Source organism: Elaeis guineensis, chromosome 8 (assembly GCF_000442705.2).
Source record: "Elaeis guineensis isolate ETL-2024a chromosome 8, EG11, whole genome shotgun sequence".
NCBI classification, from domain to species: Eukaryota; Viridiplantae; Streptophyta; class Magnoliopsida; order Arecales; family Arecaceae; genus Elaeis; species Elaeis guineensis.
The window spans coordinates 35,051,070-35,064,761 of NC_026000.2; the positions used below are offsets into that span (position 1 = coordinate 35,051,070).

Consider the following 13,692-nt stretch of genomic DNA (forward strand, 5'->3'; position numbering starts at 1 on the left):
GCCATATTCTAAGAAGATGTGGCAAGAGACTTTTCAATATAGAAAAAAGAAGAACAACCATTTCAGCAAAACCAAAAAAATATGACCATTCTTTCAATAAGGAAATGGAGTGGCTTTTTTGTAAACTATATATAGCATGAAGAAAAAGACTATGCTTGCAACCATCCAAGCACAAATAAAGAGGTCCAAATGAAGAATTGTATGAGTCATTCATCATTGCTGCAAAAGACCTAATTCTGCTTCCAAGAAAAGGAGAAATGCAGAATATTTCCTTTTCATTTATCCTATTCTGTAAATGTGCAACCTTAAGAAGCTCATTGATCCAATAATGAATTCCAACATTCATTAGTGTTAAAGCCATATTTCCTTTCAGTGTTTGTACATCAACATCATCAATTCTCATTTACAAGAGCAGATGTAAAACCCGCACAATTTTTTCCCTTGGCAAGCCAAAAGCATAACATAGCATCACATTACTTGCATGACAAACACTTGCAACCAAAGTTACAGCAGTGTTGTTTATCTTTGGCATATTTGATCTATCTCTGGCATATTTGATCAGTGCTCCATTGAGAGTGATTAAACAGTCATACTGGCCTCTAATACTTTGATCATTGTTGTAGTAGGGTCCAATTGTATCATACAATTATACAGGTTGATCAAGTAATATGACTTGAGAGCTATTGGCAGTACCAATACCATTGACTGAACAGGATTGTTTAAGAGGACCTAAGCTTCACGCGAGTGGTTATAGGTGCCCGGCATAAAGGACATGTTGATATTGTTGCACCACATATCCTGCAAGTCTAAACATGAAAAGAAAGAACACAAATTCAGTAAGAGAGTCTTCTTTATCACAGGTGGTCCATTCTCAACAGACAAGTAAGAATTCAAACCACTCAATTCCAGTAAGTCCTATTTTTGACTTGCTTGCCATTCAAGCAAGACTTCGACGAAAGGACATGGATTGGTCAAATTATAAGGGTAGGACTTTAGGTCAACTAGTTTTGACTCATTTTTGTTTGTTTTTTCCTTTAATGGCTTTGTATTTTCAACCCCACCTCTCCCCAAGAAAAAAGTCACAAACTACTGCCTTATCCTAATTTTATTTTTGATCAGTTAAGTACAAAACTAATCACTTGTTGAAATAGAAGACCAAATAATGAACATATGAACCCCAACCAAAGTAAATCTAAGTCAGGGCAAAGAGTGTAGATAAAAAGTGAAACGTGTCATAAGACAAATTAAAGAAACAAAGGTTTCCCATGTACATACCCTTTTTTAAAAAAATCATCATGCTACTTCTATTCATAATTATCAAATATTGTTAAAAGTTTTGATTAGTAATCAAGGGACAAGACAAGCCAAAATTGAAAACAAAGTATTTACTATTTCTCTTTAAATGATGTTTCCTTTTCTTTTGCCCGCACACACACACACACACACACGTACATGCATAAACTTGCCTGTAAATAATTTATTTCACACCAAAATATGTAAACCCAATAAAATGGTTTAGATTTATTTTGCATCAACATCCTGGTTATTCTATGAATTATGGAAAAGGAAACAATTCATTGAGAAAACACATCTTTAATTATGTTAAATGTGGCTACTGCAAGTGAAATTCTAAACAGCTGGATGGTTTTGGCAACAATTTCATTATCTTTAAGGTGTAGAATGTTGCTATGATATTCAAAGTTCTTATTTAATAAATATGTTAAAAAAACCTAGCTTTTGGAGGAAATGAAAAAACCAAGGTGAGGTTTGAAAATACATGGCTAATACGATTTATGCCTGTAAACAAAGTTCCACTGATTCAGAAATGCAAGTTTGCTTTTGAACATTTTCTCAACAAATGATTTGGTATATAAAGCCTCGCTTTTCATTGAGTAATGCTATATTTAATGGTGACTATTTCACTATGCACTATGGATGAGAGCCTACTGTGTAAGATGGTTCCAAAAAAGGTACTGCAGTACGTCACTCCCTGTACAACAGTATGTATTGCACACCCCATATCGGCAAATCATGACTAGATAAGGGTGTATCATGGTATGTAACATGCCAATATGTATACTATTCCAAACCTTGCGCTATAACAAAATCTTCTTATGTTGGTCAGAGAAATACTTACCATATGACCACAGCTGAATGCCAAATCCTTTTGATTTGTTAGGCAAATAGGGCATACCTTGAAAATCAATAAAATTCCTCAGATATATGTACCTTTTGAATAAACTAAAATGCTGCATGCTAAACTAAAACATACCTGCTCTGCTGGAACATTGTAATCAGTTGATTGCATGTTTTTCGTATGTTTGTATGACATGGCTGCATTATCATGTTCAATTATTTCGAATGGAGGAGAAAGAGGCTTTCTCCTACCAACTCGTTCTTCATACTTCCTGTTTAGTTTCAGAATCCAAAATCAGCGATCTATTTCATAGCAAGACAAAAACATCAAGATAGAGAGCTGCAGCAGACTTACTCCATAGGCCTAAGGCCTTGTGTGGCTCTATATTGAAGGGGAATTTCCATTAGTGCAGCAAGCGCAAATGCTGCCTCCTTCTTCGACATTGTCATATTCTCAGACATAATCTTTGTAAAGTTTACAAACTAAAATGAGCACAAAATTCTGATTAGAATGCATGACAGAGCAATTCTGCACCATTACACATGTGGTGAAGAAAGACTTGGATAGAAGACTAAACTTATCCAGTACAAGACTTGCACGAGTGCAGGGAAAAACACTTTCTATAGATTTTTAAGAGAATTAGTAAAAAGTCTGCCCCAAGAAATTATGTATTTTGTTAACAAATTCTGAATTGCAATGAGCAGTGTGATTTCAGAATCTGTAAAGCCAACCCCATAATGGGATAAGACTAGGTGATTATGGTTATGTCAGTAAGATTTCCCCCCATTTCAAAATTGTTTTCTATCTTCTGCTTTAAAAAGCATCAGGTATTAATGCAAGGAAAAAAAAGTTGAGGCATCCAGGTTAGAAAGAAGTTGCATATTTGTAGCCCATTGTAATAATTATTGCCTTTCTTGGTGGTGGCTATCAATCATTTGGGCCAATGTTCACAATGTACTCACAAGAAGGGTTCAAAATGTCAGAACCATCCCCCCTTAACACATAAGATGGAAATATAAATAGGTATTAACACTTTTATTAAAACGTTCTTAATCCTGACAAGCTGGGACAGATATTGGCCTTCAATCAGCAGTTTTGCTGGAGCAGGTGGCCCTCCCTAGGACAGCAAGCATGGGGATTGCAGCATCATGTTGATGTGCTCAGAAAGACTACTAAACAAAAATGGTATGAACCTTCCACAGTGGTCTTTCTCTTCCTTTTAAACCTTCAACACCCAACAATTGCAAGTATCAGAGCAGAAACATGATTGCATGCCTTGAATCTACCCAACAGAATTTCTGTGAGAGAAGCAGAAGTGGAAGTCCCCTTTCGATGATCAGACAAAAAAAATTGGTTTCCCTTCACTTAATGTGAACAATCACTATATGGTCTAGTTAACATTTCGCGAATCAAAATCTTATTTCATTTCAGTTGGTTACTGATTTCCAACTAACAACTGTTCAGAAATGCTCTATTGATGTAGGACGAGGTATGCATGAAGATGTGGTCTAACAGTGAAGAACAAGAATACATGATTGCATTTTATATTTTAGGTCTGCATAAAGATGATGATAAGACCTTGGGACATTGTTGGAATCAATACCCTATAACTTGAGGAAAATGCTTTAGCAAAATGAAGACAATATCTAAGTACCTGGCCAGCAAGTCTTAGCTCAGGTGGTTGAAACCCAGCTCTCCATAGGAGAGGTCCCAGATTCAATTATGAATGCTGGCAACTTACTGCCATTTTGCTTTTGGAGAAAAAAAAAAAACTTGGGGCATGTAAGTCGATTTAATAGATTAAAATAAAATGCAGTAGACTACTATTTCTAGTACTCAACCTTTTCAACAACACTGGTGGTGTTTTGCTTTCACTGGTAAGAATAGGCTCTTAACCATCGCTAAATTTAGCCTATACATCTAGTTCTCAGTATAATCAATGACAAGCTGTTTGCATTAGCTATTAGGATACTGCAAGTAAAATCTTAGTTTTTTCTCATCCGACTGTAAACTTATTAAAAGTACCTTCTTTCAGAAACTAATATTTCAGTTACCTGAAAGTTATCAAATGACCGTTGAGGTACATAGTCATCAAACTGCTTCATTGCATCCCATGGTCCATCACCCACGCCAACCATAACAATTGAAAGAGGATAATAACTGAAAGATAAGAAACTTCAGAGCATTGCAGCAAAAATAGGTCATAAAAGACCAATTTCAATGTTTTACCTAGCTTCAACAATAGCATCTATAGTTTCCCGTTCTTGTGGACTGAGTCTTCCATGAGGTAGGCTTGGATTCCTGGTAACCTGCATTGTTTTTCCTTTTTTTGAGTGCGAGGGAGGAAAGACCGCCCAAATTTTCTGCTAACCTCCACATTGGCAATAAAGCAGAAAATCCTAAAACCAGAAGTCTCAATAACACCAAACGAATCAACAAATGCTCTTACTTGACCATCAGCTACAATCACAAGGACATGATATTGCCCATGGCTCCTCTCTACGATATCAATTGATGCAAGAATAAGTGGTGCAAATGAGGTTGGACCTGCACATCAGGTAAAGATAGATACACTGGAGTATTGTGGTATTTAGTACATTTCATTGATGAAATCAATTAAGTTGATCTGGTCCACAATACTACAAACCAAAGTGGATATCTTCCATTTCAACCATGCACTGTCAGACAGTAGATTGCATATTGCTATGCTTTATGTGATGGAAACAAAAGGGGGCATGGGTTCAAAAGAGTAAAAAATTCAAGGATGTGGGATTAATTGTCAAAGCCTTGTAGTGTAAATAAGTATGATAATCTTGAATTTAGATTAGCACAATCTCATCAAACTATGATAATCTTGAACTTAGATTAGCACAATCTCATCAAACTTTCAAAGTATCAACTATTTACCAAGAAAGAATTCACTGGTGCTACATCAGAATCGTCTCTAATAAACTAAATCTAAGTCACCAAAATCATGTTTTACATTAACTCTATTCTTTTTCTTAGTAGGTTTTCTGCTATGACAGTTTTAGACTTCACAAAAATTTGATACCTTTACTTCTCCAAATAAATATCCAATATGTCAAGAAACAGTTTCTTGACCAGTTGAGACTTGCTCCTTTTAGAAAAACTTGAGGCCAATATTAGCTTCTGAAACACTCAATGTCATTGGTAACATCAAACTCATCAAAAATTGTTAGTAAGATGGGAATGTTAAAGGGCAATGCAAACATGTCCTCTATGAAGGGTTCTCCATGAACACATGCATCTAGTTGAGTTTTACAGGCTAATGATGCATGAGTTTCATTAAGAACAAGGATTGTCAAACAAGCAAGCAGTTGGTGAACCAGCTCATCTCCAGCTCAAAATTCTGCTCGAGTTTGGCTCATTTGATTAGCAAAAACCCAACCCAGAGCTAGGCTTAGCTTCTTCAAGCTTGTCTCTATAAAGCTCTAATTATGAATATATAAATATCATATATTATATATAGTTATGATTTTTTTGCATAAGAAATTATTTTCTACATTTGTTGATAAAAAAATAACATAATTTATATACAACAAATTGAATTTCAACTATAAGATTAAGATACAACTAGAATAATTAGCTTAAAATATATAAATGAAAGCTTTGAGAGATCTCAAATTCTCACTATATCTCTTGAAAGAGCTGTCCATGAACAGCTTGAGTTTTGCTTGAAATTAAATGAGCTAGCTTGAGCTTGGCTTTGTCAGAAATTAGCTGAGCTTGAGGTAGGCATGGCTCGCTTGATCTTGTCTCATTTACACCACTAAATTGACAGATGGAAAACCACTGAGATGAATGGAGTGGATTTATAGGAATGTTGGGAATTGAAATTATCAACTTCATAAGGAAATTATGAGCATAGGTATGGTAAATAAACCAACCATCTAAATGGTTATTGCATATGGGCAAATCGAATAAACTGTTTATCAACCTTTAAAAGTTCATGCAGTTATTATAAGTCATCAAAAGAATAATTTGTAGGAATATAATAGTACTTTCATTCAAAAAAAAAAAAAAGAAATGAATAGTAAAGCATGAATGGTAAGCACAGACCTGATAAGGTCAGACATGGAACAATCTCTCTATAGTGTGAAAGAGCCTCCTCAAAACCATTGCAAGGGCGATGGTTGGGAAAAAAGCTGAAGACATATTCATCACGTGTAGATGCTATAAAAGAAATGGAAAATAAATGAGTAACAGAAGATCAGATATACGCACATCCTGAAGAAGAAGAAAGCACTAACCATCACCAAACCCAAAACAAGGTATCAAGTTGTCTTCATCAAAAGGTGACAGCGTACGCCCGATTATAGATATTGCTTGCTCATATGGGTTAGGTGTGTCACCAATAGCATGAAGAGATCTCTGGTTAAACGAACGCCTTCCTACAATTAAAGAATAGTATTTCTTTCACTCTACAATCTAGAGAGTATTGCATATAATTTTAAAACTTCAGCTGATAAAGAAGTATAATGGATCAAATTTTCAGTGTTTAGATATGTAACAGCACCTGTCCATTCATTGCTTTTTGTGAAATCAATGCCAAGGATTAAATTCGATGACTCAAGGCCAGCATCTCTAAGTGCAGTAATAACCTAGAAAAATTTTAAAGCCTGTCATTTTCTAATGGACAAAAACTAACAATAATGAATTTTAGGAAAAAATGCAAAACATCAAACGCTTCAATATTATTGGATGAAAGATTAGACAGCTATTTGACTTAAATTTATAGATATTTGCAAATAAATATATCAATTTCAATTATTCTAATGCTTTTCTAAAGGCCATGCAATGTGCATCTAACATATGAGGACATTGGACTTCCCCCCGGACATGGATGGAGATATCTAGCTTGTTGGATCCCAAAAAGAAACAAATTCATTTGGACAATCATTCAGAGAAGGAAAATCATCGAATGGTTAACTAATATCAGTGTGAAGAATTAATTTTGTAAGGTATGATTATGCATTCCAAAGAATTCCTTAGACATGTTTTAGTAAGTTTAATTTATATTAGAAGAGTCAGTAGTTGAAAATTTGAAAAGCTATTTTTGAATTCTAACCTGATATCTATGGCATAACTCATCATGTGTCTACAACGAAAGATATAATATGTATTTATATACTCAATGGTGCATATACGAACCTGAACACAATTGCCAAAACTCACAATTAATGATATTCCAGGAGTTTAGCAATATATGCTAAAAAAGCATGGGCAACACCGCCCTTTCAACACAACTCAGAATGCTATGGACACACTAGTGGCAATTTGTCTATGGTGTCTTTGGATTGAGTGTAACAACAGAATTTTTCATTGTGCGGCTCCCTGCCAATCAATGTTGATAAGGAAGGGTTGTTTTCTTATTAGGAGACTGGACTAGAAATGCAGAAGAGGACATCAAGCACTTATTTTCAAGACTCCCGCATGATGAGAAATGACCTACAAGCTAACTGAAGTGGGAAAGATGAAAAGGAGAAGATAGACATATAACGAAATCTGATAAGAATAAAACATAGAATCATAGTGAATATCATAATGAGTTGTCAAGATCATGACTACTATGGTAAACATGACCTCAAAGATTCCAAGATCAGAATATCATTGCTATTATGGTCAGAATATCATGGTTATTCTCAAGGATTTCAAGATCAGAAGATCATGGCTATTATGGTCCAAATATCATAGCTACTATGGTCCTAAATATCATGGCTATTATGGTAGTGATTACTATAGAGATTCCAGGATCAAATTTACCATACTTGTTTGATTATTAGACACAATTGTATAGCTTCCATATGTGTTTGGATACAATTGTAAAGCTACCATAGTAGCTATTTCCTTTTTAGTCTATTTAAAGAGTTGTATTCATGAAGATGAAGATGAGAAATACAAAATTATCTTTTTCATTAACATGGCATCAGAGCCAAAATCCTAACCAAAACAAGCAGCCACCCCCCCTTTCTCTGTCCAGCCGCCATCTTCTTTCCACCTCCCATCATCTCCTAACCCTTTCCACCTCCCATCATCTCCTAACCCTTTCAGCCCTTGCCAACCTAGATCTACCCAGAATCAGATCTGCAGATCTGCCATACTACCATCCTGATCAGTCCTTTTATAGTCTACTATTTGTGTATCTATATGTTTACTGATTTTTGCCTTTTAGTGCTGATTTCTTGCAATGATTGTGGAGTTTGTTTTGATAGGATGTAGGTTATGTGATAATAACCTATGAATTAGAAGTCTCTAATAGGGATGATTGGGCTGATCTCAGATTATTTGTGGTAGCATGATGCGAGTTGTGGAGGTGTGAGGGTGCAGTTTGTTGTGGTATTGTTTAGTGAAGTGTTTGAGTAATGGTGTCGGGAGAAGGTCCTAAGAGTGTTGAAGTGGTGTCCTCACACCAGAAATTAATTGATATGATGCTAGCTGGTGATGAATCCAATTTTGTGGAATGGCGTTTTCTTGTCAAGGTCAATGTTGGAGGACTTGGCAAGGAAGAATACCTTATTGAGTTATGTCCTGAGGGAGAAAGGGAAGCTAAACTATGGTTGGCTGAAGATAAGAGACTATTTTTTCAGATTGTCAATTGCATTGATAGAAAAATGGCTCTCTCAATGCAGCATGTTACTACGGTGAAAGAGTTAAGGGAGTTATTACATCAGTGTTTTTTTGGGACTAAAAATATGAGAAGGTTATATAGTTTGGCTCAAGAGGTGAGTCGTCCAAGTCAGAATGGGTGAAGTATCATGAAGTATTATTATGAGTATAAACGAGCCATAGAAGATTTTTGTACGGCAATGTCAATCTCCACTGATGTAGCTATGATGAAGGAGCAGCGTGAGAGACTATTTGTATTTGGTTGGTTGTCTGGATTGGATACAGAGTATGAGGTGATTCGATCACAGTTGTTAGCCAACAAGGATGTGGATTCCTTGTTTGATGTTGTCACTACTGTACTCAATGCAGTTTGGAAGAGTACCTTCGGTACTAAGGATATATTTGGTGGATCTGCCCTTGTATCTCAGAATAATGGTGGTGGTGAATATAGAGGGAGAGAAGGATGTGGTGGTAGAGGATGTGGAGGTAGAGGATATGGTGGTCGTGAGAGTCAGAGGGTGTGCTATAACTGTGGAGAACCAGAACATTTTTGTCATCAGTGTCCTAAACCTCCACAGGCACAGCAGATGCAGCCTCAGTATCAGACATCCAGATTTGCTCATGCTGTATCACATCCAATTGATTCAGCTACTCATCATCCAGAGGGTCGCACCGTAGTCATGTTTGATGAGGAGTTTGCAAGGTATACCCAGTTTCAGCAGTCTTAGCCGTCGACATCCTCCTCTAAAGCTACTCTAGTCAAGACAGGTAATCCTATTGCCTACCTTTCATCTTCATCTCGATACTGGGTCATTGACTCAGGTGCCACCGACCACATGACGGTGATCAAGGTATCTTATCCCATTATAAACCGTTTGATGAGTGCTTTAATGTTACACTAGCAGATGGATCCACTACCAAAGTCTTAGGTAATGGAGATACATCCATTACCTCTTCGCTATTCTTGTCTTCTGTATTATATCTTCCTAAATTTTTCTTTAACTTGATGTCTGTTAGCCAAATCACTAAAGTCTTAAATTGTTGTGTTATATTTTTTCCTGGCTACTGTTTGTTTCAGGATCTGTCGACTCGAAAGATCCTTGATAAGGAAAGCAAGTCAAATGGACTGTATCTGCTGGATAAGGTTGCTACTACTATCCCATCTGGTATGGCATCTACTGTTAGGTCTGACATCTCTCCATTCCAACTTCATTGTCATCTTGGTCATCCATCCCTAGAAGTCCTGAAGAAAATATGTCCTGAGTTATGTTCAATAACTAGTTTGTCTTGTGAGTCGTGTGAATTTGCTAAACACTATCGGATGTCATATCCTCCAAGAGTGGATAAATGAGCCTTGTTTTCTTTTGATCTTGTTCACTCTGATGTCTGGGATCCATGTCTTGTTACTTCCAAGTCTAGCTTTCAATATTTTGTAACTTTTGTTGATGATTATTCAAGAAATACTTGATTATATCTAATAAAATCTTGATCTGAGTTGTTTTATACTTTCTCTGCTTTTTGTTCTGAAGTTCGTACTCAATATAATTACAATGTTCGTATTTTTCATAGTAATAATGCCAAAAAATATTTTTCTAATCAATTTAACACCTATATGACACAGAATGGCATTATCCATGAAACGTCATGTATTGTTACTCCTCAACAAAATAGAATAGTTGAGAGGAAGAACCGTCACCTTATGGAAGTTGCTAGAGCCTTAATGTTTCAAATGAGAGTACTTAAAATGTTTTGGGCAGATGCGGTTCATACTGCTGTATTTTTTATAAATCGCATGCTGTCCTCTGTTCTTAATGGTCGTGCACCTTATACAGTTTTGTTCCCCACTCGATCATTGTTTCCCATTCCTCCAAAGACATTTGGCTGCACTTGTATTGTACAGGATATGAGATCTCAGGTTAGTAAGTTGGACCCTCGATCACTAAAGTGTGCCTTTCTTGGATACTCCCGTACACAAAAAGGGTACGATGTTATTCTCCCATGCTAGGTCGATACCCTATATCTCAAGATGTCACCTTCTTTGAATCGAGTCCTTTCTTTGCTAGTCCCTCTCCTTCTACTTCTGAGATGGATTCTATGAAGGACTTTCTGATCTACACGATCAATTATTTCACTCCTACAGCTTCATCTGATCCACCTCGTCCTCCCCTTACTTATGTCTACACCCGCTGTAATAAACCTCCCGAGTCAGTTATTGCAGGTCCTCAACCAGCAAATCCACCAGTGACTTCTCAACCCTACCGGCTTTCGCATCGTCTGATTCTAATCTTGATCTACCTATTGCTCTCAAAAAAGATAAATGCAATTGTACCTATCCTATTTCATCTTTTGTTTCCTATAACCATATATCACAGTCAACCCGCTCCTTTGTTATCTCTCTTGATTTTATGACTATTCCTAAGACATTAGATGAGGCATTGTAACACAATGGCTGGAGGATAGCTATGGAAAAAGAAATGTCGGCTCTTGAGGCTAATGGCACTTGGGACCTGGTTTCTCTCCCATCAGATAAGCATACTATTGGGTGTAAGTGGGTATATGTGGTGAAGATGAAGGCTGATGGATCTGTTGATAGATTGAAAGCTCGTTTGGTAGCTAAAGGATATGCCCAGACTTATGGTGTGGATTATACTGATACTTTCTCTTCTGTGACTAAGATGACATTTATTCGTATAATTATTTTCTTAGCTGCTACTTATTGTTGGTCTTTGTATCAGTTAGATGTCAAGAATATATTTCTTTATGGTGATTTGCAGGAAGAAATGTATATGGAGCAACCCTCTGGGTTTGTTGCTCAAGGAGAGTATGGTAAGGTGTGCAAATTAAAAAAATCATTATATGGGTTGAAGCAGTCTCCCAGAGCTTGGTTTGATAGATTCAGTGATGTGGTGATAGAGTTTGGCATAAAGAGGAGTTCATGTGATCATACTATATTTTTCAAATATACTGACAGTGGTTGTATTTTGTTGATTGTGTATATTGATGATATTATGATTACAGGGAGCGACGCACAGGGTATTTCTTCACTAAAGGAATTTCTTTAAGCAAGTTTACAAATAAAAGATTTGGGACAATTGAAATACTTCCTTGCAAGGACCACTGTACCGATACCGAACACCGTACCGATGGCGGACCGATACGGTATAGTACCAATACCGTATCGTATCGACACACGGTACGCTTCGACGTACTGATTCGCTATCAGTATATTTTTTTTGTTTCTTTTTTTTTATGGATGTTCAAGTTATTAATTCATAAATACAACCCCAAAATTGTATTATATTGCATATTATTGATATATTTGAGTTTAATTTTTGAGTTAGATAGCGATACAAGGATTCTTGATCCAAAATTTTAAATATATATTTATTTACATTATATTACAACTATATCATCCTAAAATTAAAATATATATATATAAAATATGCATTAAAATGTATCTAAATGATATATAAAATATGTATTAAAATGTATCTAAACGTTTAAAGTACAAAGCACAACAACTGATATACTAACCTCAAGATCTATTCTGCATTTAAGTTCTCATCGAGTGTCTGTGACGCTCATAGATATCTGGATCATTAATATAATCTGAAGGAACATCAGTCTAACCCTTTAACCAAGATGCACCGTACTCTTGAATATTCATCCCATAAGGTATTCTTTCTGGATTGTAAGACATCTCAGATCTCTCACTCAAACTCTGACTCTGAAAAGTATCTTCGGGATGATGGTATGGCTGTGGAGGAGCCCATCCGAATATGCTGGTAGCAAAATCTGATCCGTAAGATGCTCCAGACTGCATAGAGTAGTAACCACTAGAAGACGATGCCTCGAATGCATCATATCAATATAGATCATAAGGTAACTGCGGATAATAAGATAGATAATGCGAGGATGATCCAGATACATCCATGGATCCTACTCCATGTGCAAGATCGTCTGTAGCTATATCGTGTGCTGAACGACCTCTAGAACTCCATCATCTATATGAAATCGGCTCCCCACGATCTCTACTGACTCGTCCACCATGATCCCTATCTTGTGTGGCATGTGTAAACTGAAACTCATCGGTGAATCAAATATCACCCTGTGGCTATCTCATAAACAGTGATCTCCTGTCCTCCAGTTCCTCCCTGATCATCAGATCCATGACTACTACTACCAGTATCATCATCACTCTCCCTGATATCTGAATCTGAGCCAGATAGCTCCTGTACTCTTGAGAGTGGTGCACGTGCAACTATTTTTTCTTTTTCCCCCCTTGTGCCCCTCTATGACTGAGTTTCCTGTGATTGAGAGGATGGATGTCTTCTTGCAGACTGCCAACCTCGTCTATACGTCTGCCGCTCGAACATCTACGAAGATGTATCGGACATCGGGTCATGTAATGAATGAGTCTCCTGTGTCCCCTCAGGCTGTGGCTGATCAGCTGGAACCTTATGTGAAATATTTCTTTCTGACTTGCAAGCCATCCGATGATCGGATCGTCGTCCTCGTCAACAATCATCTAGCATCGGATCAGTGTACTTCAGTTGTACTTCCTCCTGAATGCATTTTAGCCTCGATCTCAGATTGTAATGAATATATACAAGATCATTGAGGTATTTTTGTGTCATACGATTTCTCTGTTTGCATGCATAAGAGCGAAAATCGATCAATTACGCTCACTGCCACTAGCAGAGATCGTTTTAGAAAGAATACGGACAGTCATACCTCTCAAATGTTCTGCAGACATTCCAAAATAAATCCACCATTCAGCTGCAAAAGCAAAATTACATATCAAATTTTATGATATTATTAAATAAAATTACATATCAATCTATGCTGTTCATTATTGATATGTAATTTATCTGGATTCATCTGCTTTTTGCTTACGACAGCTGATGGGACTCCAAAGCTGTCTGATC

The 13,692-nt window shown here is 36.6% G+C and overlaps 1 protein-coding gene across 1 annotated transcript; it reads right to left on the reverse strand.

The window, feature by feature from the left end:
- Positions 1-235: 235 nt before the first annotated feature.
- LOC105032549 (E3 ubiquitin-protein ligase RGLG3) lies at positions 236-7,993 on the reverse strand. The gene is made up of 11 exons (XM_073242768.1): positions 7,922-7,993; positions 6,675-6,759; positions 6,409-6,549; positions 6,218-6,331; positions 4,587-4,684; positions 4,367-4,446; positions 4,192-4,297; positions 2,492-2,619; positions 2,273-2,408; positions 2,138-2,194; positions 236-806 (listed from the first exon to the last, which is right to left on the reverse strand). The coding sequence occupies exons 1-11, from the start codon at positions 7,991-7,993 to the stop codon at positions 720-722; spliced, it is 1,104 nt and encodes a 367-aa protein (XP_073098869.1). The 3' UTR covers positions 236-719.
- Positions 7,994-13,692: the final 5,699 nt, after the last annotated feature.

What these genes read in the sequence shown, in the direction of transcription:
- LOC105032549 (XM_073242768.1), bottom strand. Translation starts at nt 7,993, where the DNA reads ATGGTAGCTTTACAATTGTATCCAAACACATATGGAAGCTATACAATT. An exon ending in AAAAAGCAATGAATGGACAG is followed by an intron (nt 6,550 to 6,674) that starts GTGCTGTTACAT and finishes CTTTAATTGTAG; the next exon opens with GAAGGCGTTCGTTTAACCAG. An exon ending in CATTCAGCTGTGGTCATATG is followed by an intron (nt 807 to 2,137) that starts GTAAGTATTTCT and finishes TTTCATGTTTAG; the next exon opens with ACTTGCAGGATATGTGGTGC.